This window comes from Gopherus flavomarginatus, chromosome 1 (assembly GCF_025201925.1).
Source record: "Gopherus flavomarginatus isolate rGopFla2 chromosome 1, rGopFla2.mat.asm, whole genome shotgun sequence".
Classification (NCBI taxonomy): Eukaryota; Metazoa; Chordata; order Testudines; family Testudinidae; genus Gopherus; species Gopherus flavomarginatus.
Genome location: NC_066617.1, coordinates 111,301,841 through 111,327,315, shown reverse-complemented (window position 1 = coordinate 111,327,315; position 25,475 = coordinate 111,301,841). Strand labels below are relative to the sequence as shown.

The following is a 25,475-nucleotide window of genomic DNA, read 5'->3' as shown; positions in this document are numbered from 1 at the left end:
TTGTGGGGGGAGATGAGGTGTTTACAATAGATGATAAAAACTCCCATTGTACAGCAGCTATCATGCAACATTCAAAAGGTACATAAAAACAACTGTCTCCTTAGAATAGCCTGCACCTACAAGCATACCTGTTCCCTCAATCCATTAGCTACCTCAAAAGCTGAACTTTGCAACAGGCTCAGAACAATACCAAACTGAAGCTGTGATGGAACAATGGAAAGGTAGCAAGTTTCAGAGCTGAAGAACCTTTGGCTAAAATGTCCTTCCACTTGCTCCTCTGATTTAAAGTAAGCAGGATCTAGTTAGAACCCACTCCTCTGGCCACAGTTGTAAGGGTATTGCATAGGGGAAAAGCATAATATATACAATTCCACACTGCTTATAAACAAGACCAAGCAGACAAGGTCACAGGAGGCTTAATTCCTGGTGGAATTTAAGCTTTAGAACATTCCACAAACGTATTATTCATTCATCTCCTTGTGATATCAAAAACTGAGAAGTGTGACCTCAGGTAGAGAGCAAGCAACAGGAGCAGATGAACTTTTAATGAAGTGAAAAGATTCCCTTTGCATGTAAATAGCCCTAATATATATAAGGAAAACAAATAAATGACAGAAACCAATATGATATATCAGCAGAATTATCTCTAAACTCAATGGGATAAGTTATTCTCTCACTTAGAAGTCAACGGTGTTACTTTGTATTTACACTAGTTTCACCGGCAGCAGAGTTTGGCCCAGTTTTCCCAACTCCTCCCCCCGAGGCCTTTAAAACAAGATTCAAAACAAACTAGCAATAACAATTCTATAATTGATCCATCAGCACCTGTTGGAGTTACTTATTTTAGCGGCAGTAAAGTAAGAGTCAAATATTACTCTAGGATAAGCAGGTTAACCCCCATTACAGTTAAACAGCGTTATGTGCTTATCAGAGCATAGAGTTTGGCCCTAAGTCTCTGGGATCAAAGTGAAAACATTGCTGGCACCTTAGAACCATAAGGCTGGAAGGGACCTTGTGAGGTCATCTAGGCCAGTGCCCTGCACTCATGGCAGGACTAGGTATTACTAGACCATCTCTGACAGGTGTTTGTCTAACCTGCTCTTAAAAATCCCCAGTGGAGATTCCACAACTGCTGTAGGCAATTTATTCCAGTGTTTAACCACCTTGACAGTTAGGAAGTTTTTCCTAATGTCCAACCTAAACCTCCCTTGCTGCAATTTAAGCCCATTGCTTCTTGTCTGATTCTCAGAGGTTAAGAAGAACATTTTTTCTCCCTCCTCTTTGTAACAACCTTTTATGTACTTGAAAACTATTGTTATGTCCTCTCTCAGTCTTCTCTTTTCCAGGCTAAAGAAACCCAATTTTTTCAATCTTCCCTCACAGGTCATGTTTTCTAGACCTTTAATCATTTTTGTTGCTCTTCTCTGGACTTTCTCCAATTTGTCCACATCTTTCCTGAAATGTGGTGCCCAGAACTGGACACAATACTCCAGTTGAGATCTAATCAGTACAGAGTAGAGAGGAAGAATTACTTCTCTTGTCTTGCTTACAACACTCCTACTAATACATCCCAAAATTAAGTTTGCTTTTTTTGCAACAGTGTAACACTTTTGACTCATATTTAGTTTGTGGTCCACTGTAACCCCCAGATCCCTTTCCACAGTTCTCCTTCCTAGGCAGTGATTTCCCATTTTGTATGTGTGCAACTGATTGTTCTTTCCTAAGTGGAGCACTTTGCATTTGTCCTTTTTGAATTTCATTCGATTTATGTCAGACCATTCCTCCAGTTTGTCCAGATCATTTTGAATTATAATCCTATCCTCCAAAGAACTTGCACCCCCTCCCAGCTTGGTATTGTCCACAAACTTTATAAGTGTACTCTAGTCTGTATGCCATGATCTAAATCATTGATGAAGATATTGAACAGCACCGGACAGAAAACTGATCCCTGTGGCACCCCAGGTAAGAGGGACATCCATAGCAGGTTGCCTACCCTAGGTGCAGACTTCTGGCCTTCCTCTTGAGCACACTTTCTGCTCGCAGACACTGACTTTTTTTTTCTTTATACTGTGTAAAGTTCCCCCTCCTGCCTCTTAGCTTTTCAATACTGCCACATATTGATCCGCCACCGCCAGCCTTTCTTGCCAAGTTATGACAAAGTGGCTAAACCGAGCCTTAAATCCGCGCTGAGCTGAGAGCAGGGAACTGCTCCATTATCCTATTAGCCTTCAGAGTAATCCTCGGCGGCCGCCCCGCAGCCTGGAAGGCAGCAGCCTGCAGAGGCAGCCAGGCACCAGACTGTTTCTCTTTGGGTCCCTTGGGCGAGTCCAGAGCTCCTCGGCCACCACGTCCCGGGGGGCAGCGGTGTTCGACACCAGCTGGTCCGGGGGGGTGCGAGAGGAGACCCCCAGCAATGCCCAGGGCGATGCACTCCGCGGCCCCGCTCAGCTCCCTCCCCGCGAGTTGCTACCCAGAGAGGCCCCGCGCAGGAGCCCAGCCCCTGGCCAGGCGGCCGCTGCACGCGTGTCCGCGCCGTCCCGCCGCGGAAGAAAGCGCCTCGGGCGCGACCCTCTGACACGCGCGCCCCAGCCCCAGCAATCCCACTTGGACGTACGTGGAGGTGTCGGCCCAGCTGCCGTGGGCTGTGGGCTTGGCTGCCTGGGAGCGCCGGGCCGAGCCGTCTCTTTCGGGCTGGATCTGGGGGCTCCTCGCTTCCCCCCTCCGGCTGGGATGGGCTCGCCGAGATTGGGCTGCTCGAGGCAGGGAACTCGCCGCTCCTCGCTTGGACTCACTCGCGCGCAGACTGCGAGCGGGAGAGGAGGGAGGCAGAGCGCGAGAGGGCACTTTGCACTCATGTGATCTGCTTGGGAAGCTGATTAAAAGCAGGTCACTCCAGGGGCAGTCTCGCGCCCCGGGACTGGAGGAAGGCAGAGGAATGGGAGAGGGGGTAGGACCTGGAGAGGTGCAGGATTTGAGTTCCTCGGTTCCTGCTAAGAAAAGGAAGCTGCAGGGTAGCATCCCTCCTCTGCAATTTCATATGTTGTATGCACTGGGGCTCTGGTCAGCAAAGAGTAAAGCTTTGTTGGGAAAGAGAAGCTCTACAGAACCCTCGTCTGATGGTGACAGTTTCCCCACTTTCTGTTACTTGCCGAGGCAGTGTCAGCACCATAATGTACTGGGTCTGGAGGGCTAATGTCTGCGAACCCCTGTGCCAGGTAACTTATTTAAAAAAAAAATCCGATTGAATCTATGATCCTGTTTGCAATGCGCACACGTAAGGAGCCGAGACGACTAGCGTGGATTCACTGTCAGCCACAGCGCGTGGGAGATTCGCATTGACGTCCCAGGTAACCATAGACTCATAGACTCTAGGACTGGAAGGGACCTCGAGAGGTCATCGAGTCCAGTCCCCTGCCCTCATGGCAGGACCAAATACTGTCTAGACCATCCCTAATAGACATTTATCTAACCTACTCTTAAATGTCTCCAGAGATGGAGATTCCACAAGTTCCCTAGGCAATCTATTCCAGTGTTTAACTACCCTGACAGTTAGGAATTTTTTCCTAATGTCCAACCTAAATCTCCCTTGCTGCAGTTTAAGCCCATTGCTTCTTGTTCTATCATTGGAGGCTAAGGTGAACAAGTTTTCTCCCTCCTCCTGATGACACCCTTTTAGATACCTGAAAACTGCTATCATGTGCCCTCTCACTCTTCTCTTTTCCAAACTAAACAAACTCAATTCTTTCAGCCTTCCTTCATAGGTCATGTTCTCAAGACCTTTAATCACTCTTGTTGCTCTTCTCTGGACCCTCTCCAATTTCTCCACATCTTTCTTGAAATGCGGTGCCCAGAACTGGACACAATACTCCAGTTGAGGCCTAACCAGCGCAGAGTAAAGCGGAAGAATGACTTCTCGTGTCTTGTTTACAACACACCTGTTAATGCATCCCAGAATCATGTTTGCTTTTTTTGCAACAGTATCACTCTGTTGACTCATATTAAGCTTGTGGTCTACTATGACCCCTAGATCTCTTTCTGCCATACTCCTTCCTAGACAGTCTCTTCCCATTCTGTATGTGTGAAACTGATTGTTCCTTCCTAGGTGGAGCACTTTGCATTTATCTTTATTGAACTTCATCCTGTTTACCTCAGACCATTTCTCCAATTTGTCCAGATCATTTTGAATTTTGACCCTGTCCTCCAAAGCAGTTGCAATCCCTCCCAGTTTGGTATCGTCCGCAAACTTAATAAGCGTACTTTCTATGCCAACATCTAAATCGTTGAACAAACCATGAACAAATGTCAGAAATTTCAGACACAAAGAATTATTTCACTTGTTAGCACTATGGGCCTGATCCAAACCCCATGAAAGTCAAGAAGAATCTTTAAGTTAACTGGGCTTAGAATCCAAGTTTATTTGAAACTCTTGACTGTCCAGAATTGGGCTGGAAACATTGAAAGAAAAAGAAGTTTGGTACTTTTAATTTCCAGTTAGGCTGAAAATATCACAAAACAACTTTTTTTAATGGAATTTCATAGCTTCTAGTTCTGTTGACTGCTGGAATTACATAAAAGCTTTCACTTTAGAGGCAGGCTTTCCCCACTTTTAGCTTCATTGCATTTGTTAAATGAGAATGCTCCCCAATTGCCAATTTAATTAAAAATGTAGCTGACATTCTAAAGTCAGGCAGATTCTGTCTTGTTTCTAAACCCTAGAGTGAGACTATTTCTTGGCTATAAAGGCACACAGCATTTGGGGGTTTGGTCGTCTTTCTGGGGTCATACATTTTGGCTCCTATTCCAAGTTAGTGCAGAAATCCAGTTCAGGTTCTCCTGTTTCCAGAGAAATTAGCTAAGAAAATCCTTTGCCTGGCAAAAGTGTATATTGCATCATCTCACACCTTCCACCTGTGACAATAAAAGGCACTGTACAGTAAATCCCAGACTGGATAATTGCACCCACCTGGATTCTTTCTGGGTGAAGTAAACTAATCCCTTCCATTTCTTCCTTTGCTTTCATCACACAGCCACAGTGGGATTTAATGATAGCAATGTCACTGAAGACAAACAACTTTGATCATCAACACAAAATAGTAGATGGGTTCAGATAGAACAGGTATCTCTAGCAGCTGGGCTAGCAACATAAGCCAGGATTCTCTGGAGTCAAATGGCCAGGATTGCAGTGAGAAATCTACTTCCTTCTTATGGGATGAAAATTATGCAACCCACACAACAATAAAGAGGGATACTTAGTAGCTGTCATAACTTTCCTACTCAGATCTGAACCTTGGAGTTCAGAACATGAGAAGCTAGCATGAAACCTCCAAACTTAATTACCAGCTTGGATCTGATATCGCTGCCACCAGCCAGAGAACTCCAGTGTCTGGCTCACTCTGGTCTCCCCAAAACCTTCCCTGGGGGACCCCAAGACTCAGATGCCCTGAGTCTCACTACAAAGGGGAATAACCCACTTCCCTTCCCCCTCTTTACCTCCTCCCAGATTTCCCTGCCAGGGGTATTCTAGGATATTCCCTGCTTCAAGTCCTTGAAACACAAGTACCGAAAGATCAAATCTCTCTCTCCCCTCACCCAGAGGGTATGCAAAGTCAGGCTTAGTAAATCTAACACAAAGAGATTTTCTCTTCCCCCTGTCTTCTTCCTCCCACCAATTCCCTGGTGAGCTGCAGACTCAATCCCCTTGAGCCCCCACTAAAAAAAAATCCAACAGGTCTTAAAAAGAAAGCTTTATATAAAAAGAAAGAAAAAAGACATAAAATAGGTCTCTGTATCAAGATGACAATGTACAGTGTCAATTGCTTAAAAGAAAAAATGAATAAACAGCCTTATCCAAAAAGAATACAATTTAAAACATTCCAGCAACTACACACATGTAAATACAAAAATACAATATAAACCTATTGTCTTACTATCCTTGTACTTACAACTTGGAAACAGAAGATTTGAAAGCCTGGAGATTCCTATGGTCACTCTCAGAGCCCAGAAAGAGAACAGGCCAAGAACAAAGGACTCACACCCAAAACTTCCCTCCACCCAGATTTGAAAAAGTCTTGTTTCCTGATTGGTCCTCTGGTCAGGTGTTTCAGGTCACTGTTTGTTAACCCTTTTATAGGTGAAAGAGACATTAACCCTTAGCTATCTGTTTATGACAGTAGCTGACTTGCACGGTCCCTGGAGTGCTCCACCTGAGAGTTGGACCCTATTGTGTTAAGCACTGTACAAACATAGTAAGTGACATTCCCTGCACCATAGCCTAGAATGTTTGACATCTTTGGCCTTAAAATATGTTCATCTGATTGCCACCAAAACTGTGTGCTCTGGATGAAGAATGAGGTTGGAGCAGATTAGTGAGACAAGGGAAGAATATTGCTTGTACATTTTTCTGTGGGCTAAAGAGAAAATTGAGACATAGTGCAGGTCAAAATTATGTTTCCCGTGCCGAAAATTTCAATTTTTTTGTTGAAAAAAAGAAAACTGAGGTTTTTAAAGTTTTTTGAAAGAGAGAGAAACTTTCCGCAGAAAGCAGTCACTTTCCATTAAAATTTTCTTTGTGTTGAAAACCCAATTTTCCACTGTAAAACAGTTTCAGCTGACACTTTTCCCCAGTTACAGCAATCCCTGGTACCTCCCTCACCACACACACACATTGAACCAAATTCTAATCTTGTGATGTGACTTGCATTAGGATTTGGAAAGGCTAAAGACTCAATTGTATACACTAGTGGTTGCGCCCGTGGGAGCATCTTAATGCGCCCGCATCCTGGACCCCGGGAGAGCACCCACCGAAATGCCGCCAAATTTCAGCAGCATTTTGGCGGGGACGCCTCTCGATGACAACGCTTGTCGCCAACAAGTGATGTCATTGAGAGGCGTCGCCCCCGAATTTTGGCAGAGACACCTCTCGATGATGCCACTTGCCATCGACAAATGACGTCATAGAGAGGCGTCGCTCCTGAATTTCGGCGGGGACACCTCTCGATGACGTCACTTGTCGACGGCAAGCAGCAGCATCGAGAGGTGTCGCCACTGAAATGCCGCCGAAATTCGGCGGCATTTCAGCAGGTGCTCCAGCACCTCAGCGATCCTTCATCTGGCGCCCGCCAGATGAAAAGGTTGGGGACCACTGGTATATACAATTATGCATTTGTTCAACGGTAAATGAATTAGGATCTGAAGGAACTCTAATCAAAAATGAAAGCACCTCAATTCTGGAAAGTTAAGTAATATGTGTGTTTTTATTGTTAATATTATTTGTAGCACAATAGCACCTAGGAGGTGCCAACTGAGTACAAGATTTGATTGTGCTATGCACTGTATAAACATTAGTAAGACACATTCCTGCTCCAAAGAGCCTACAATGTTTGACACCTTTGACATTAATAGGACTATGACAAGTGACTTTCTAGACGGTCTCACAACTAGTGAAGTGGGCCTCCCAACTTACTTAAAGCAAGATGGGACAGAATCAACAGGACAGCATGGAGAAGAATAGTAATAAGGAACCATGGAAGATATAGTCTGACCAGTTAACTGGTGCAAAAATATTCTCCTCATTAGATGCAGCCAGTGGATTCTGCCAAGTTCTGCTTCACCATCTTGTCTCTTATTATTTTGCCCATCCCAAACAATGGTTTATTTCCTACATCTAGATAGTCTTCTTGGATAATGGAAAGGGGGACATAAAGACAAAGAGTTAAGTCTGGGTAACAAGTGAAGGATACAAATCTCTATACTGAAAGGCAGCCCTTGGTTGTTAATAATCTGGTCTAGACACACAAGGAATCTAAATTTAACTAAAAAGGACATCTTGCTTATAGGTTGCTAGAGAACCCTGCTATCTCTGGCTAGGTTTTAAATCTTTTCCCTTATGGTTTGTTTGTAGATATCCATTTTAGATTAGTTAAAAACAAGATAAAGAATGGGTTAGCAGCTACAGGGGTCAAACCTTTACTTTTGAGTAGCCTCTTCACTGCCTGAAACAGTGTCTCCAAGAGGTAAAGAAGAGTGATGAACACTGCTCCTTTTAGAAAGGAAAAGAGCAAAGATTAAGGGAACAAGTTATATAGATTTTTTTGACTGTTGATGCACAATGGTAATGCACCAGTAAATGAACCCAAATATTTCCACCAGCTGATGTTCACAGTATTTTTGGAAGGGATGGGTTTTCCTAAAGATGATTGGGATTGGGAATCTTGAGTGTGCCTAAAAATAGAAGCCCTTTCATATTAGAATTCATCTTGCTGATTATTTTCCTTTGTAAGGTGTTGAGTGCACCCTCAGCTCCCTTTGACTTACATTGGAGTTGGGGATGCTTAGTACCTCTAGGCAAGGAATTCCAAAGGTGCTAATAGGAGTTAGGCACCCAACTCTCAGACTTTCAATGAGAATTGGGCACCTCACCTTCTTAGAAAATTCTAAGCCTAAAACTTGAGTATGAAATTTGGAGGCAATACCTTGTGCAATTTGCCCCCAATAAATGTTTCATTGCCTTTGCCCCCATCACTTAGCAGAAAGTTGCAGTGCATTTCTAAAACCAAACAAAAACACATGCCAGTCAATAGGTCAGCTTGGTTTGAATTTTCTTTGTTTGTTTCAGACATACTGTAAATATCAATTTCTTTCTATCACTCCCTCAGCTCTCAGCTGCAGCCTTCACCAGGAAGAAATAATAAAATTCTGGGAAAGCAGAAAAGAGAACACAAGAACAGTTAAAGATTTTTTCACCTTTTGCTCCATTGTTGTTCTCCAGAGTCTGGCTGCCAAAACCAGCAATGAGTGCCCACAGAAGCTTGCTTCTCCACTAAGATCAGACTTCCATTAGTGATATTGAATTATTTAGTAGATGTATTGAACACTGGAATCAACTGCTTCTGAGTTGTGTTTCTTCTCAGACTAGCTTTATATTAAGCCTGCACAATGGCATACATATTGTCACAGAAACTATCAGCCCTGTAATTAGAATAGGGGGAAAATGATGTGGTTTAAAAAACAATAACCATTTGAATCCTAAACTGTAGTTTAAAAGTGATCCACTCATTAAAACTCAGTTTCCAGGCATATTGGTGAAGAATGTAAACCAAGAAACTGCAAATACAATATTATTATTTTAAAGCACCCAACAGTGTGCTAAGTGCTTCACAACAAAACCCCACACATTTAATACCCTTGAGTATCAATCTTAGGCCTCAATTCTGCAAACATTTATACTTATGTGTAACAACACATTTGACTTAATTCCATTTTCTTCAATTGGGCTACTGCTCACCTGCGTAAAGTTGCTCTTGTGCATACATGTTATTTAGTTTAACATTTTCTTAGTTTGTACTGGAGAGATGTGCTGGAATGACACTCCTGGAGAGAAAGGTCTAGTTATGCACTGTCTGAAATTTCTCATCAAGTAAATGCTCCTGCTGAATAACACAGTTTCATAGAAATTGAAAAATGTCATGGGAAATTGTCAATTCTGGCAAAAAAATTTGCTATTTTTCCAATATGAAATGTCAAAACAAAAAAAAAGTTTGTTTCAATTCACCATTTTGAAATTAAACAAAATTTTTCATTTCATTTTCATTTTAAAAATCGTATTTCATTTCAGCTTTGAAGTTTGTAAAAACTAAAACAAATTGCTATGTTATGGTCAAGTACTGATTCAAAACAACAAGTTTTGTTTTGTTTCAACTTAAAATGTTTTGTTTTGTTTTATTTTTTGGTTTAAAGCAACAAAAATGACATCTTAAGCCAAATCAAACCAAACATTGCCATTCTGAACTGTTTTGAAACTTCTAGGAGGAAAATATTTGAAAAAAATTGTTTTTGAATAGTGATATTCAAAATTTCTCACAGGAAAATTTCAGTTTTCTGATCTGCTCTGTTATCCACTTAACAGGTGAAATGCAAGCAGCAGTAACATCTGCTGTTCTGCTCTTGTATCTCAATTGTAACACGGAGGACTCTCAATGACCCAGACAGGGTACACTGGATAAATTGATTAACATATAAACACAGCATTTCAATATACACACTAAAGTGCCAATCCTGCAAACACTAATGCACATGCTTAGTTTTACTGCTGTGAGTAGGTCAGTAGGACTAGTAAATATACATTTACTGCCATATAAATATTGTGCATACCACTGACAGCAAGTCAAGTAAGATATCACTCCATGCTAAATGAAGTATTGCCAATTCTCGCATTGTTATCATAAAGCCTCATGATATGAGGGGTTTTTTTCTTTAAGCCCCAGCTTCCAGAGTCAGGTGATTACACAAGATGCTCATGTTTCATTTTAAAGAAAGTAAGTTTCTAGTCCTCCTGATTGCAGGGAAAAGTTTGAAATGTAAACTCTAAGAGGCTCAGAAACCTGAGGGTAAGTAAAAAGACCCAAAATGTATTACTTTTTAAAATTTAAAGATTGTTAAACCAGTCCATGATTTTTTATCTCATGCTTTTTTAGCACTTTGGGTTGGCAGTACTGTACATTTAATTTTTTAAAATATAGCAATAATCTTTTTTACTTCATTATGTCTCCCTATTTTTTATTCATCAGTTTCCTCCTCCCCTTCACTTTGATATTCTCTTTGGTTCTTCCTTCTTCACATTCACTCAGCTGGGATAATTTTCTTCTTTGTCAGGCTAGTGTAAATCAAATGTAAATTCAGGGAAATCAATGCAGCTACACAAGTGTAAAACTAATGTAAGTGAAAGAAGAGTCAAGCCCAGCATCTTCACAACCAGTAGAAATATAGGTTCTGATCTTGCAAATTAGACCAGCACAGTTGGAGTTTTGCGTCTGGGAATGGGCGACAGGGGATGGATCACTTGATGATTACCTGGTATGTTCATTCCCTCCGGGGCACCTGGCATTGGCCACTGTCAGAAGACAGGATATTGGGCTAGATAGACCTTTGGTCTGACCCAGTATGGCCATTCTTATGTTCTTATATTCCTGCATGGAGCCTCATTAACTTAAGTGGGGTAGGTAATATGTGAGTGCAAAGATCTTCCCATGCATATCAGATCCCAGTATCTGTCAAGTGAGCAACATTTAGGCCTATGCTCAAGAAACCCTCTCTTGACATTGATGAACTTGGCAATTATTTTGTTTACCATTCTTTTTTAAAGTATGGTTGGTGAGATTTTAGCAAGGAGATTATCTGATCAAGTTTCCTTGACCTGCTTTGTTCTGAGATTAGACCTGTGTGCGCTTTGGGGTTTTACTGGTCTTGCTCGTTGATATTTTCTATCTAACGATCAATAAGGAGCAGGTTTTCATGCTGAGTCTTTTGCTTTATTGGCAATTTATTTGTATGTTCTTTGGGGCAGCATTGTATATACAATGCCTAGCACAAAGGGAGCCCAACCTTGGCTGAGGCCTATAAACTCAAATGTAATATTCTTATTATTAATAAAAATACATTCTCCTATTCATAAGGTAGTATTGAAGAGTTTGCAGATTCTGAGAGGGAGAGATGAAACTGTAGTTCAGTAGCAACATTCTCATTGCTGTAACTTACTTTTAAAAATCCTTTAACACTACAAGGATTCAACCATATTTCTATTTCAAGCTATAAATTATTGTTTTCATCCCTCCTGGCCATTCCCTTTCCATTAATTCTGGATAAACATTAATATATTCCACTGCAGACCTTTCCAAACAAGCAGACTGAGCTTTTTGTTTTTCCCCCTTGCCAGACTGTTTACAATGTTAATATTGGTCCTGTTAGTACAGCATAAATAATACATATATATATAAATTGCACCATTGTCAAACAAGAGTCTACAGAAACAACAACAAAAGAATTGTATTGGGGAATACTGTTAGCTGCCTTGAGGCAGGATGATATTTAATAAAATGTTCACATTAATATAACCTAGCTAGTTACTTTTCGTTCATGGATGTAGAAAATCTGAGGCTTGCTGATGCCTTTAAAGAGGAGTTTGGAAGAATCAGTCACATTGCATTATTGGCTTTTAATATGCTCTGCATATTAGTTAATTTTCTTTTATTGATAGTTATTGTTTAGCTGCTTTGAATGGGGAAGGATGAGAATGTTGATAAATGGATTAAAAGGTTGTTTAATGTCAGCAGGTCCCTTCGTGTCCTCTTCTGATATGCTGTTTTGAACTGTCTTAAAGTGATACTGACAGTAAGAGCTATTCCTACAAACAGTTGATCAAATAGGAAATTTGCAAACGTATTAATGGATTCAATCTCCAAGTGTGATTTATTGTTATTCATAGGATCTTATTAATAGTTATTCTCCAACCATCAGAGAAGTGTTGGCAATGTATAGACATGTTTGTGCAGTGGCTTTTGTTTGGCATGAAATTAGTTGGTCAAAACATCCCCCCCCCCAGTCCAAAAAAACCCCTACATATTCAGAGTGGGAAAATGTCATTCTTCTTGGAGTCTGGTTTAATAACAGAAGGGTAATTCTAAATCATGAAACCCTCAGTCTAAGCCTTCTTCACAGGCTTGGCTTTTCTAACAGTTCATTCCGGCAAACTTTCTATCTCAACTGTAGCATAGATATGTACACACATTGTGGCCAACTGAAAAAAAGGGGCTTAACATGGGAGCTGAAATGCAACTTTAACTATTGTTACTATAACTATTGTTGCTATAATACATTGCACTTTAATAATAATAATAATAATAATATACAGCTCTTATATGGTACTTTTCATCAGTAGAGGCCAAAACACTTTATAAAGGATAGCCGTATCATTATCCCTATTTTACAGATGGGGAAAGCCAGCTCTCCAGAGTGCTATTGTCCACTGTGCTATCACCTGGGCTACACTACCTAGAGCTACAAGGTTAATAAATTTTCTTGTCCCCACTTTACAGATGGAGAAACCGAGGTAAAGAGGCTAAAGTCAAAATTATTTTTTTTAAATGACTATGTATTGTAGGTGTCAGTTTTTGGGTGCCAAACCTGAGACACTATGGACCTGATTTTCAGAAGTGCTAAGCATCTAGAACTCCTAGATTGCTGGTTGCAGGCATGTTATCAAGTAGACAGAGATGAGAACTGGAATTTAGGGTCCTAGCAATTGAGGCACATACAACTCTGTTTAGTCAGCTGTAACATGAGTATGCTACTCACCAACTTCAGCGGGGTGGTGTGAGGCTTAATTAGTTAATGTTTATATGATAATTTGATATTCTCAGATGAAAAGGGCTATATAATTGTAAATATATTATATTTTCATCTCTGAGAGAAGCTTTTCCTCAGAGAAAGTAAAATGGGCTTGTGATTAAAGCCAGGAACTGACATCTAGAAAACCTGAGTTCATTTCTTGGTTCTGCCAAAGACTTCCAGTGTATCTTTGGACAGGTCACTTAGGGCATGTCTACAATTGAGCTGGGAATTACAATTTCCAGCTTATGCAGACGTACTCAGACTAGCAGCATCATCATGGCGACATGTGCCTGGGACAGGCTAGCTCTCCTGAATAAATGCCCTAGGGTCTCAGATGGGATTGTACTCAGGGCAGCTAGCCCTAGTGCTGCCGCAGCTATGTTTCTGTTTTTAGTGTGCAAGCTCAATCAGAGGCCTGGTCTACACTACGTGTTTAAACCGATTTTAGCAGCATTAAACCGATTTAACACTGCACCCGTCCACACAACGAGGCCCTTTATATCGATATAAAGGGCTCTTTAAACCAGTTTCTGTACTCCTCCCCGACGAGAAGAGTAGCGCTGAAATCAGTATTGCCATGTCGGATTAGGGTTAGTGTGGCCGCAAATCGACAGTATTGGCTTCCGGGCAGTATCCCACAGTGCACCACTGTGACTGCTCTGGAAAGCAATCTGAACTCAGATGCAGTGGCCAGGTAAACAGGAAAAGCCCCGCAAACTTTTGAATTTAATTTCCTGTTTGCCCAGCGTGGAGCTCTGATCAGCACGGGTGGCGATGCAGTCGCAAATCCAAAAAGAGCTCCAGCGTGGACCATACAGGAGATACTGGATCTGACCGCTGTATGGGGAGACAAATCTGTTCTATCAGAGCTCTGTTACAGAAGACGAAATGCCAAAGCATTTTAAAATAATCTCCACGCTATGATACAGAGTCCACAGCACAGTGCTGCGTGACAAGCGTAACGGAAAGCCAAAGAATCAAATGGACACTCATGGAGGGAGGGAGGGGGTACTGAGGACTCCAGCTATCCCAAAGTCCCCAGCAGTCTCCAAAAAGTATTTGCATTCTTGGCTGAGCTCCCAGTGCCTGTATGGTCAAACACATTGTCCGGGGTGGTTCAGGAAATAGCTCGTTAATTTACCCCCTCCTCCGCCTGAAAGAAAAGTGAAAAAAATTATTTCTTGACTTTTTTCAATGTCACCGTATGTCTATTGCATGCTGCTGGTAGACACGGTGCAGTGGCAGTGAACAGCAGCATCCTCTCCCTTCCCTTCCCCTGTAGCAGACGGTACCGTACAAAAGGACTGATAGCCGTCCTTGTCATCATCCCGTGAGTGCTCCTGGCTGGCCTCAGGTGAGGTCGGCCGGGGGCTCCTGGGTAAAATTAGGAATGACTCCCGGTCATTCCCAGTAGATGGTACAGAATGGCTGGAAACTGGGGGCTGAGCTCCATCAGCCCCCTCCCTTTCATGTGTAAAGAAAACATTCTATACTGCCTGGACTATGATAGCAGCAGGATGCTGGGCTTCTCTCCCCCACACCATTTAATGTCCTGCCTGGACTATCATAGCAGCTGGAGGCTTCCTCCTCCTCATTTTATCTCACTAACAAGTCAGTGTTTCTTATTCCTGCATTCTTTATTACTTCATCACACAAATGGGGGGACACTGCAACGGTAGCCCAGGAGGGCTGGGGGAGTAGGGAAGCAACAGGAGGGGTTGTTGCAGGGGCACTCCCTAAAAAGGCATGTAGCTCATCATTTCTGCGGGATCTGACACGGAGCGGCTGTGCTCTCTGGTTCTCTGATACAACTGGTTCTATAGTACACTTGCACCATATTCTAGGCAGGACTGACTCTATTTTTAGATACCATAAAGGAGGGATTGACTCGGGGAGTCATTCTCATTTTTGTCTTTGTGCCCCCGGCCGACCTCAGCCAAGGGCACCCATGACAGCAGGAGATGGTACTGAATGACTGATAACTGTTATCTCATTTCCAATTTACAATGGCATGGCAGACTGTACAGAACAACTGATAACCGTCTCTGCTGTCTTGCAAAGGCAAATTAATGCTGCTGTGTAGCGCTGCAGTACCGCGTCTGTTAGCAACATCCAGTAGACATACGGTGACAGTAAAAATAAGCTGAACAGGCTCCATGGTTGCCGTGCTATGGTGTCTCCCAGGGCAATCCAGGGAAAAAGGGCGTGAAATGATTGTCTCCCGTTGGTTTCACGGAGGAAGGAATGAGTGATGACATTTACCCAGAATCACCTGTGACACTGTTTTTGCACCATCATGCATTGGGGTCTCAACCCAGAATTCCAATGGGCGGGGGAGACTGCGGGAACTATGGAATAGCTGCGAGATAGCTACCCACAGTGCAACGCTCCAGAAATCGATGCTAGCCTCAGACCATGGACGCACACCACCGAATTAATGTGCTTAGTGTGGCCGCGTGTACTCGACTTTATACAACCTGTTTTACAAAACCAGTTTATGTAAAATCAGAATAACCCCGTAGTGTAGACATAAAGTCTGGCTACCCGAGATGGAAATTGCACCTTCTAGCCCAGTGTTGATATAACCTTAGTTTCACTGAGCTTCAGTTTCCCATCAATAAAATGGGGAAAGTCAATTTAGACTCTCAGCTCTTTGGAGCATGGATTCTATCTTACTATGTCTTCATACAGCACCTAGCTGTAGGACCATGATCTCATTTGGTGCTCTAAGTGCTGCTGTAATACAAATAATAATGCCAATTCAATGTCTAATTTAGTAGGAAAATATCTTTGTGATGAAATTTCCACAGTACAAATAGCCAAAATGCAGCCTCTATAGCTCCTAATGCAGCCCTGCCATAGTAATGTGCTGGAAGTCATTAATAGCTGCCATTAAGTGAGTGTTTGATCCAAAGACAATCACAGACTTGGTAAAACCTGATGATTGTGCTGAGCACCCTCCTTTCATTCTAATTAGAAGGTGCAATTACACCCATTCATGTAATGAGATAACTGAAAACAATAGAAGCTACTGCCCAAAGCAATCCGTAGCATGGTGAGGCCTGTGCAAAAACTAACCTGAGTAAATTAACAGGAGTTTCCCTAATTGCAGAGGCAGGAAGCAAATTTTTGTATTTGTATGTAGTGGAGATCGAGGCTAAAAGCAAGAGACATAGCCATGAGCATGGCCTTGAGTGGGACCAGAGGAACTGAGCTTCTTGGGCACAGAGCTCACTGGAATGGCAGACTTGGAAATAGTAAGAAAAGAAACTGCCAACTGGTTAGTTCTGTGTGTTCAGGGAAACAGGACTTTGTGTACTTTCTAAATAAATAGGATTGCATCAAAGAATATACCTGCTTCATATAATCAATTTCTCTTCCTATCAGAAACAGCCCAGCAAGGCCCAAATATTGACTAAGAGGTTGGGTCAAAAGCTCAGAAGTACTCTCCTCTACAGGAGAAACAACAGCTGTTCCTCCATATAGTAGCTGTCAGCATTCACCTGCTTTTGTTTGCTTGTGTTGTTGCTGTGAGTTAATAAGGACAAATGACAAAAAGCTGGAATGATGGAATGTTTCATGCTAATTAAGGAGACTGAGAAGCAGTAAGGGAGCTGCACAATGAGGCAAAAGCCTGAGGCTGCACAAGATGTCTGTACAAGGCAGAAGTACAGCTCTGGGACAACTGTAGCTGTAAACCGCAAGGGGATATACCATATTTAAAAGTTTGATCACTCCAATAGACAGGGCTGGCCTTACTATAAGGCGAACTGAGGCGGCAGCCTCAGGTGTCAGACTGTGGGGGGGCACCACTGGAACCCAGAATGTAGAAAATTGTGTCTGCTGCTGATTCATATGTATTCTCTCTGCTCTAGATGCACACAGATGGTAGAGTGCTGTGCTGAAGGAAGGAGGGCACAAGCAGGGCCGGCTCCAGGTTTTCTGCTGCCCTAAGCGGCGAAGAGAAAAATAAAAAAAAAAAGCCGATCGGCGGCACTTCAGTGGCAGGTCAATCATGCCGCTTCATTCTTTGGCAACCATTCAGCGGCAGGTCCTTCACGCCCTCTCTTCCTCTTCAGTGGCACTTTGGCGACAGCTCAAAGAGGACGAGAGGGACCGAGGGATCCACTGCCGAATTTCCGCCAAAGACCCGGACGTGCCGCCCCTTTGTATTAGCCACCCCAAGCACCTGCTTCCTTAGCTGGTGCCTGGATCTGGCCCTGGGCACAAGAGACATAACAGGCAAGCAGGAGAAAAGGTGAAAGGGAATAACAGAAAGCAGCAGGAGCTGCAGGGAGAGAGAGGAGGAGGAGCCTCTTATGTACCTCTCTAGCACCCCCAGGAGCCTGTACTGATTAACACCAGCTTCTCAGGGAGCTTCCTGTTTCCTGCAGCTTCCCTGAACCCACTTAGAGCCAGTTAGGCCCTGAAGACGCTGATATCTTCCCTCATTCAGACCCTGCTCCCATCTTCCTTAATTGTCCCCTTCAATTGAGTGTTGAGAGCCACTATAGCTGGCACAGAACAGCAGTCAAGAGTGAAAGAAGAAAACGCCCTTCTGGGGCAGCATTCAGAAAAAGAGAGAGCAAAGGAAGCTTTTGTATCTAAGCAGGAAGGAGCTTTCCTGAGATACATAGACACAAATGTTCACGGTGAGCCTTCCGGCCGCAGTGAGGATGTGAGTGGTGAGGAGATGCCTGATCTTCCAGTTAGTCAGAGTGCAGGTGACCTGGCAGTTACTGCAGCATTCATATCTCCATCTCAAACGGATGTAACCCATGCACATTCCTGAAGAAAAGTGTAGATTAGAGAAGAGTGTGGTGGAGGTGCAAGAACCAGCTGCTGCTGAGTTTAGTTCCTTAAGTCTAGATCAGTAGTTCTCAAAGCCAATCTGCCGCTTATTCAGGGAAAGCCCCTGGCAGGCCAAGCTGGTTTGTTTACCTGCCGTGTCTGCAGGTTCGGCTGATTGCGGCTCCCAGTGGCCGTGGTTCGCCGCTGCAGGCCAATAAGGGTTGCGGGAAGGGCAGCCAGCAATCAGCCAAACCCTCGGCCCGTGCCACTTCCCGCAGCCCCCATTGGCCTAGAGCGGCGAACTGCAGCCAGTGGGAGCTGCAATCAGCCGAACCTGCAGACATGGCAGGTAAACAAACTGGCCCAGCCCACCAGGGGCTTTCCCTGAACAATCGGTGGACCAGCTTTGAGAACCACTGGTCTAGATAACCCAGGGCTATGGACCCACTTGAGCAATAGCCTGAGGGACTGCATGGGCCACAGCAAGCAAAAAACTTCATGTTCCCCAAAGACAATGAAAATAGAATTTTCCATCCAACACATTACGGCAGGAAATCCCCAATGGTGACAAAGTGGCGAGGCTATGGCTTATGTACTCAAAAACCCAGAATGCTGCATACTGTTTTTGTTGCAAACTCTTCCAGTCTAATGTTCCAGCCACATTGGCTTCTACAGGAACAAAGTACTAGAAAAATCTAGCTAGAAATCTGGCATGCCATGAGAAGGCAGCGAATCACCAGAGAGCATTCCATAGGTGGAAAGAGCTTGAGATGAGACTAAGGTTAAAGGCCACCATAGATAACAGCATCAAGAGAAGATTGCATCAGAGTCTCTTTACTGGCAAAATACTCTGAAAAGGCTCATTGCCATTGTGAGAATGCTTGCTACCCAAAACCTAACACTATGTGGCACTTCAGATCAACTGTATGTACCAAACAATGGAAACTTCCTTAAAATTGTGGATCTGATGGCTGAGTTTGATGTTGTACTCCAGGAGCATCTAAGAAGAGTCACCACCCAAGAAATGTAGACACACCACTTATCATAACCATAGTCCCAGATTTGGACCTTAGCGTCCAAAATATGGGGGTTAGCATGAAAACCTCCAAGCTTAGTTACCAGCTTGGACCTGGTACCTGCTGCCACCACCCAAAAAATTAGAGTGTTTTGGAGCACTCTGGTCCCTCTGAAAAACCTTCCCTGGGGACCCCAAGACCCAAATCCCTTGAGTCTCACAACAAAGGGAAATAATCCTTTTTCCCTTCCCCCCTCCAGGTGCTCCTGGAGAGATACACAGACACAAGCTCTGTGAATCCAAACAGAGTGAATCTCCCTCTCTGTTCCCAATCCTGGAAACAAAAAGTACTTTCCTATTCCCCCAGAGGGAATACAAAATCAGGCTAGCAATCCAACACACAGATCTCCCCTTGATTTCTTCCTCCCACCAATTCCCTGGTGAGTACAGACTCAATTTCCCTGAAGTAAAGAAAAACTCCAACAGGTCTTAAAAGAAAGCTTTATATAAAAAGAAAGAAAAATACATACAAATGTTCTCTCTGTATTTAGATGATACAATACAGGGTCGATTGCTTAAAAGAATATTGAATAAACAGCCTTATTCAAAAAGAATACAAATCAAAGCACTCCAGCACTTATATTCATGCAAATACCAAAGAAAAGAAACCATATAACTTACTATCTGATCTCTTTGTCCTTACACTTAGAAACAGAAGATTAGAAAACAGAACTACTTCTCCAAAGCTCAGAGAAATCAGGCAGCCAGAAAACAAAGACCTCAGACACACAATTCCCTCCACCCAAAGTTGAAAAAATCCGGTTTCCTGATTGGTCCTCTGGTCAGGTGCTTCAGGTGAAAGAGACATTAACCCTTAGCTATCTGTTTATGACACCACTACCTTGGAAAAACAATTCAAAATGAGATCATATAATTACTGGCAACAAAAGTCAAACAGAAGATTGTGGCAGATCTGAAGTCAGCAAGATATTATTCTGGACTGCACACCTGACATCAGCCATATGGAACACATGACTTTAATGGTGCATTTTGTAACAACAACAGAACCTAGTGAAAATATCCCTGCAATGGTGACTGTCCGAGAGCATTTTCTAGAATTTATTGACATTGATGATACTACAGGAGTTGGTATGACAAATGTGCTTCTTAAAAAGCTGGAATATACAGGAACTGCGATAGCTGACGTAGAGGTCAGGGCTAAGATAATGGTGCCAACATGAGAGGAAAGAACAGAGGAGTGCAGACATGGATCTGAGAGTTAAACCCTTGAGATTTTTTTGTCCCATGCAGTTCTCATTCACTGAACTTGGTGGTCAGTGATGCAGCATCAGCTTCTAGTGAGGCTGCTAATTTTTTTAATGTAATTCAAAGCATCTATATATTTTTCTCGGCATCAACTCATTGATGGCAAATCTTGAAGCAACATCTTCTCTGACACTGAAACCACTGAGTGCCACACGATGGGAAAATCGAGTGGAGGCAATAAAGCCTATCAAACGCCAAATGGGGAAGATTGATGATGCCATAGTTGCCATTATGGAGGATAATGCTATGACAGGAACTGTTTGTGGGAGAATAGTGGCAGAGGGAAATGGAATCACCAGAAACACACATAACTTCAAATTTCTGTGTGGCTTAGTGTTGTGGCATGACATACTGTTTGAAATAAATGTTGTACACAAGAGACTCCAAGGTGTTGACCTGGATATATCTGGAGCAATGGAACAACTGGACAAAGCAAAGTCATACCTACAGTCTTACCAGTCAGATGAGGGATTTCAAAATGTTCTGAAGCGTGCACAGAAGTTGGCAGAGGAACTTCACACTGAAGCTATTTTCCCACCCATTCAAGAATACAAGAGTCACTGAAGAAGAAGAAGTCATTTTGATTATAAGGCACAGGATAATCCCATAAAATATCCCAAACAACAATTCGAAGTTGAATTCTTTAACCAGGTGCTAGATTGTACAGTTATTTGAAGAATGTTTCATGCAGCTCAAGGAAGACAAGCAGTATATTTGGGATGTTGTATGATATTCCAAAACTCACTATACCTGAAGAAGACCTGCACCAGCAATGCAGGGCGCTAGAGACAGTTTTGACACATGATAACATGCGCAATATTGATGCAAGTGATTTAGGTGATGAACTGAAAGACCTTTCAAGATACATTTCAGCAGGTTCAACTCCAAAGGCTGTTCTGGAATATATGTGCACAAATAAGATGACCACCGTCTTTCCAAATGCTTTTGTTGCTCTATGCATACTTCGAACACTTCCTATAACAGTTGCCAGTGGAGAACGCAGCTTCTCCAAGCTGCAGTTGATAAAAACACATCTGTGCTCCACACTGACACAGGAGAGGCTGGTTGGCCTTGCAATCACCTGAATAGAGGATGAGCTGGCCCAGACTGTGGTCTTTCAGGAAGCAGTTCAAATCTTTGCAACCAAGAAGGCACGGAAAGCACCACTTTGATTATTCAAACAGATAAAAATGCCAGTGTTTACTATGTAGACAAGAAAAGTTACATTTTCTGTTCAGGCATTTGAAAGTTAAGTGTTACTTAATTTTGAACAAGGCATTTGAAGTTGTTAGTTCTCCTTTATTGAAGTAGGTAGCAGAGCAATACCATGAGAGTAGTAGAACAGGAAGAAGGCAGAATTGAGGCCTTTCAAAGTTTTGGCCCAAGCGAGGGAGCATGGGAGCGTCATTTGAGCTTCCCACCTCAGGTGCCAAAATGTTGTGGGCTGGCCCTGCCAATAGATGGATAGCAAGAAAGATGCTGAAACTGGAAAAATTGGCAGGCCGCATTTCTGGCCACAATTGCTATTGTGTCTCTGTATTCCACAACATTCAGTAGTCAGTTAGGCCAAGATTTTCAGATGTGATTAGTGATTATTAGGTATCTCATGTTCAGTGTGCCAAAATTGACACATCTGATTTTCAGAAAGTTCTGAGCACTTACTTTTGGTAATGGTTAAAGTCACTGTCAATTTAAATCAATACTATTAGGATATTGAAGTTATTAAAAAAGATTGAAAGCCAGAAAATTATGGCATGCTTAAAAAAATCCTTAATAGCAGAAAGTGTGAAAATATTCATTTAAATTTTCATTACCAGCTTTAATTATACCTACCTATCCTAACTACCATCCCCCATTTAGCTGCCAGCTACAAGCCACAGAGTGCCATTATCACACCAAAATACTTTACACACTGTCCTGTAATACTGTAAAATGCAAATCCACTTGCTAACTAGAGACCAGCAACCAGATCTTCCTGTAGTTTCATGGTACAGGTCAAAGACCACATCTCAGTGCTAGTGTTGGAACCTTAACTTAGTCTGCCTGATATTTAGGTTTTTGAAATGCAGCAGACTTTCAAACAAACACCACTTATAATGTATGGATATAAACATACTACTGATGTTTTAAATTAATAGGTATGTTTCACTCTACAACATTAACTATCATCTTGGTAACACTTCACCATAATATTAATTGTGGTTTTGTCTGGGAATAAACCTTAAATCGCAGTTCCTTGCTTCATCACTATGTGGCATGTGACTGAGAAAAATGGGAGGAACTGTGGGCAGGACTTTGAGAACTTTAAATAGCTGCAAATGCATTGAGCAGCTGTTAGAGTTACTCATTGTCTTTGTTCTGCCATCTTTTTCAATTGGACACCACAGTTATGTCTGCCCTTCTGCTTTATACTTCGTATGGTATGGCAGAAGAGGGAGAAAATGAGAAAAAGGGAATGTCCAGAATAACAATTCCTCACATTTATTCAGAGGGGGTAGCCATGTTAGTTTGGATCTGTAAAAGCAGCAAAGAGTCCTGTGGCAGCTTATAGACTAACAGATGTATTGGAGCATGAGCTTTCGTGGGTGAATACCCACTTCATCACATGCATCCGCAATTCACTCACAAAAGCTCATACTCCAATACGTCTGTTAGTCTATAAGGTGCCACAGGACTCTTTGCTGCTTTCACATTTATATAATGCTGTTCATCCCACAATATTCCAAAATGCTTTGCAGACAATATTTAGATCATTTCACCCACCAGTGAATTTCAGTTGCCCCCTGCTGGCCTAAATTGGCAGAGCAACATTGAAATCAATTGGCGCTCTGCACATTTTTACCAGCAGAGAAATTGACCAAGTATGTGTATATACAGACAGATATATATGGATGAAACAACCATGGAATCACACTCCACCCAACACACAAAATTCTAGCTCCTGCTGACTAGTTATATCGGCAAATATATAATCAAATCCTTGTGTGCCAATTGCTGTCCCAGCATGGGCCCTGCAGCAGATGGTTTGACTCAAGGTGGGTTGGGATAGGGATAGGGATACAGGATGGAAGAGCCAAAGCACAGTTCAGAAATAGTTTTGTTTTTCTCAGAACTTTCCCAGAAAGTTCCACCAGCATGGGACTGTTTCAGCTCGTTGGTAAGAGACCCTCTGCTACCACTCTTAAAATAGTTTCCAGCTTCTGCAGAACTGTGCAGTCAGGGTTAAAAAGCCACATCTCCTTCTTTACTCTGGGATCAGCGAGAACTACTCAGCAAGCCACCACCTGTTTTATTTTTCTGAATGATACTTAGATGCCTTGAGAATGAATGTGTAATAGATAGTGTGACGTTATTGATATAAACTGGGACCATATAGAACATGGTTTGCAACCAAGGTTCTGTAGTGGCACCAAATCTTATGTAAAGGGGGTCATATAAGGTGTCTAAGACCAGGTTACGGGTTACTGGTTATGATTATGCTGTCTGTATGTCTGTATCGTTTTTGTAGTTGAAGTTATGAATATTGGCTGTATGCTGTCTGTATTTCAAACTTGTGCTGTGTTACTGGGAAACATCCCAGACAAGTTGGTGTCAGCTCTGTTTAGCCTGTTTGATGGCCCATTAAGGACCATCAGCTACACAATTAACCCACTCAGAGGAGGCGGATATGCCTTGTGACTCAGCAGGGTATGCAGAAACTGGCCCATGTGACTGCAGACTCCATTTTGCTGTAACTTTCCACAGTAAGGACAAAGGAGTGTCCTTACACCTGGAAAAGTCTATATAAGGCTGACGCCTCATCTCCATCTTGTCTTCAATCCTGCTTCTTACCTCTGGAGGGACTTTGCTACAAACTGAAGCTCTGCACAAAGGACTGAATGACCCATCCCAGCTGTGGATGTATTCCAGAGACTTGATTTAAACCTGCAGTTTACTCCATCACTGCTACAAGCCTGAACTAAGAACTTTGCCATTACTGTATGTAATTGATTCCATTCAACCAATTCTAGCTCTCATCTCTATCTTTTTACTTTTTTGAATAAACCTTTAGATTTTGGATTCTAAAGGATTGGCAACAGCGTGATTTGTGGGTAAGATCTGATGTGTATATTGACCTGGGTCTGGGGCTTGGTCCTTTGGGATCGAGAGAACCTTTTCTTTTACTGAGGTGTTGGTTTTCATAACCATTCATCCCCAGGACGGGTGGCGCTGGAGGTGATAATGGGAAACTGGAGTGTCTAAGGAAATTGCTTGTGTGACTTGTGGTTAGCCAGTGGGGTGAAACCGAAGTCATTTTTGTCTGGCTGGTTTGGTTTGCCTTAGAGGTGGAAAAACCCGAGCCTTGGGCTGTGACTGCCCTGTTTGAGCAATTGGTCCTGATTTGGCACTCTCAGTTGGGTCCCGCCAGAACTACATCGTCACAGATAGATTGAGCTGCAATCACAGGGTTCTATTACACTCACTACAACTGATCTCTACAGGCTCTTTGATTAGATAACAGCCTGATTGTGAATATTGATCATTCGCAATCTTTTGTCTGGTTCTCTATGTAGTTGCCAGAGAGTCCTGCTGATTCCATGTCTCGGTGTATGGATTTTGTATGCTGAGTTTCAGCATCAGTGTTTCTCATCTCTTGGGAGTAATCTTTATTCTTTTGATGCCTAGGCTGGTGCATGTCACATTACTGCTTGTGGAACTCCTCATCCTTGAGTATGAACATAGTAGCATCCTTGGCTGTGTTTCTTGTGAGGATTCAGAGCACTCTGGATCACTTGGTAGACTGGGCCCAAGCAAACAATAAAGTTGTAATATGGCTAAATGTAAATGTATACATCTAGGAACAAAGAAGGTAGGCCATACTTACAGAATGGGGAACTCTATCCTGGGAGGCAGTGATTCTGAAAAAGATGTGGTGGTTGCGGTGGATAATCAGCTGAACATGAGCTCCCTGTTGTATCTGAAAGATCTAGTGAAATCATGAGATTGATAAACAGGGGAATCTCGAAGAGAAGTAGAGAGGTGATTTTTACCTCTGTTTTTTGGCATTGGGGTGACCACTGTTGGAATACTCTGCCCTGTTCTGGTATCCTCATTCAAGAAGGATGTTGATAGATTGGGTCACACCTCCCCCACTTACAAAGCTGCAGGAGCGTTAGCCATTGGCTGACCAGCAGGTAGC

General features: G+C 42.7%; 1 protein-coding gene across 3 annotated transcripts in view; it reads right to left on the bottom strand.

The window, feature by feature from the left end:
- PTN (pleiotrophin) overlaps positions 1-2,856 on the bottom strand; it is a 119,963-nt gene extending 117,107 nt beyond the window's left edge. The window contains exon 1 of one of the 3 annotated variants that reach the window (XM_050918900.1): positions 2,605-2,856. In XM_050918900.1, the coding sequence (XP_050774857.1) occupies positions 2,605-2,855 (251 nt within the window). In that variant the 5' untranslated portion in view covers position 2,856. Of the gene's footprint in view, positions 1-1,993; positions 2,016-2,604 lie in introns of those variants that run through there. The other 2 variants (XM_050918908.1, XM_050918915.1) reach the window with 2 other exon arrangements.
- Positions 2,857-25,475: the final 22,619 nt, after the last annotated feature.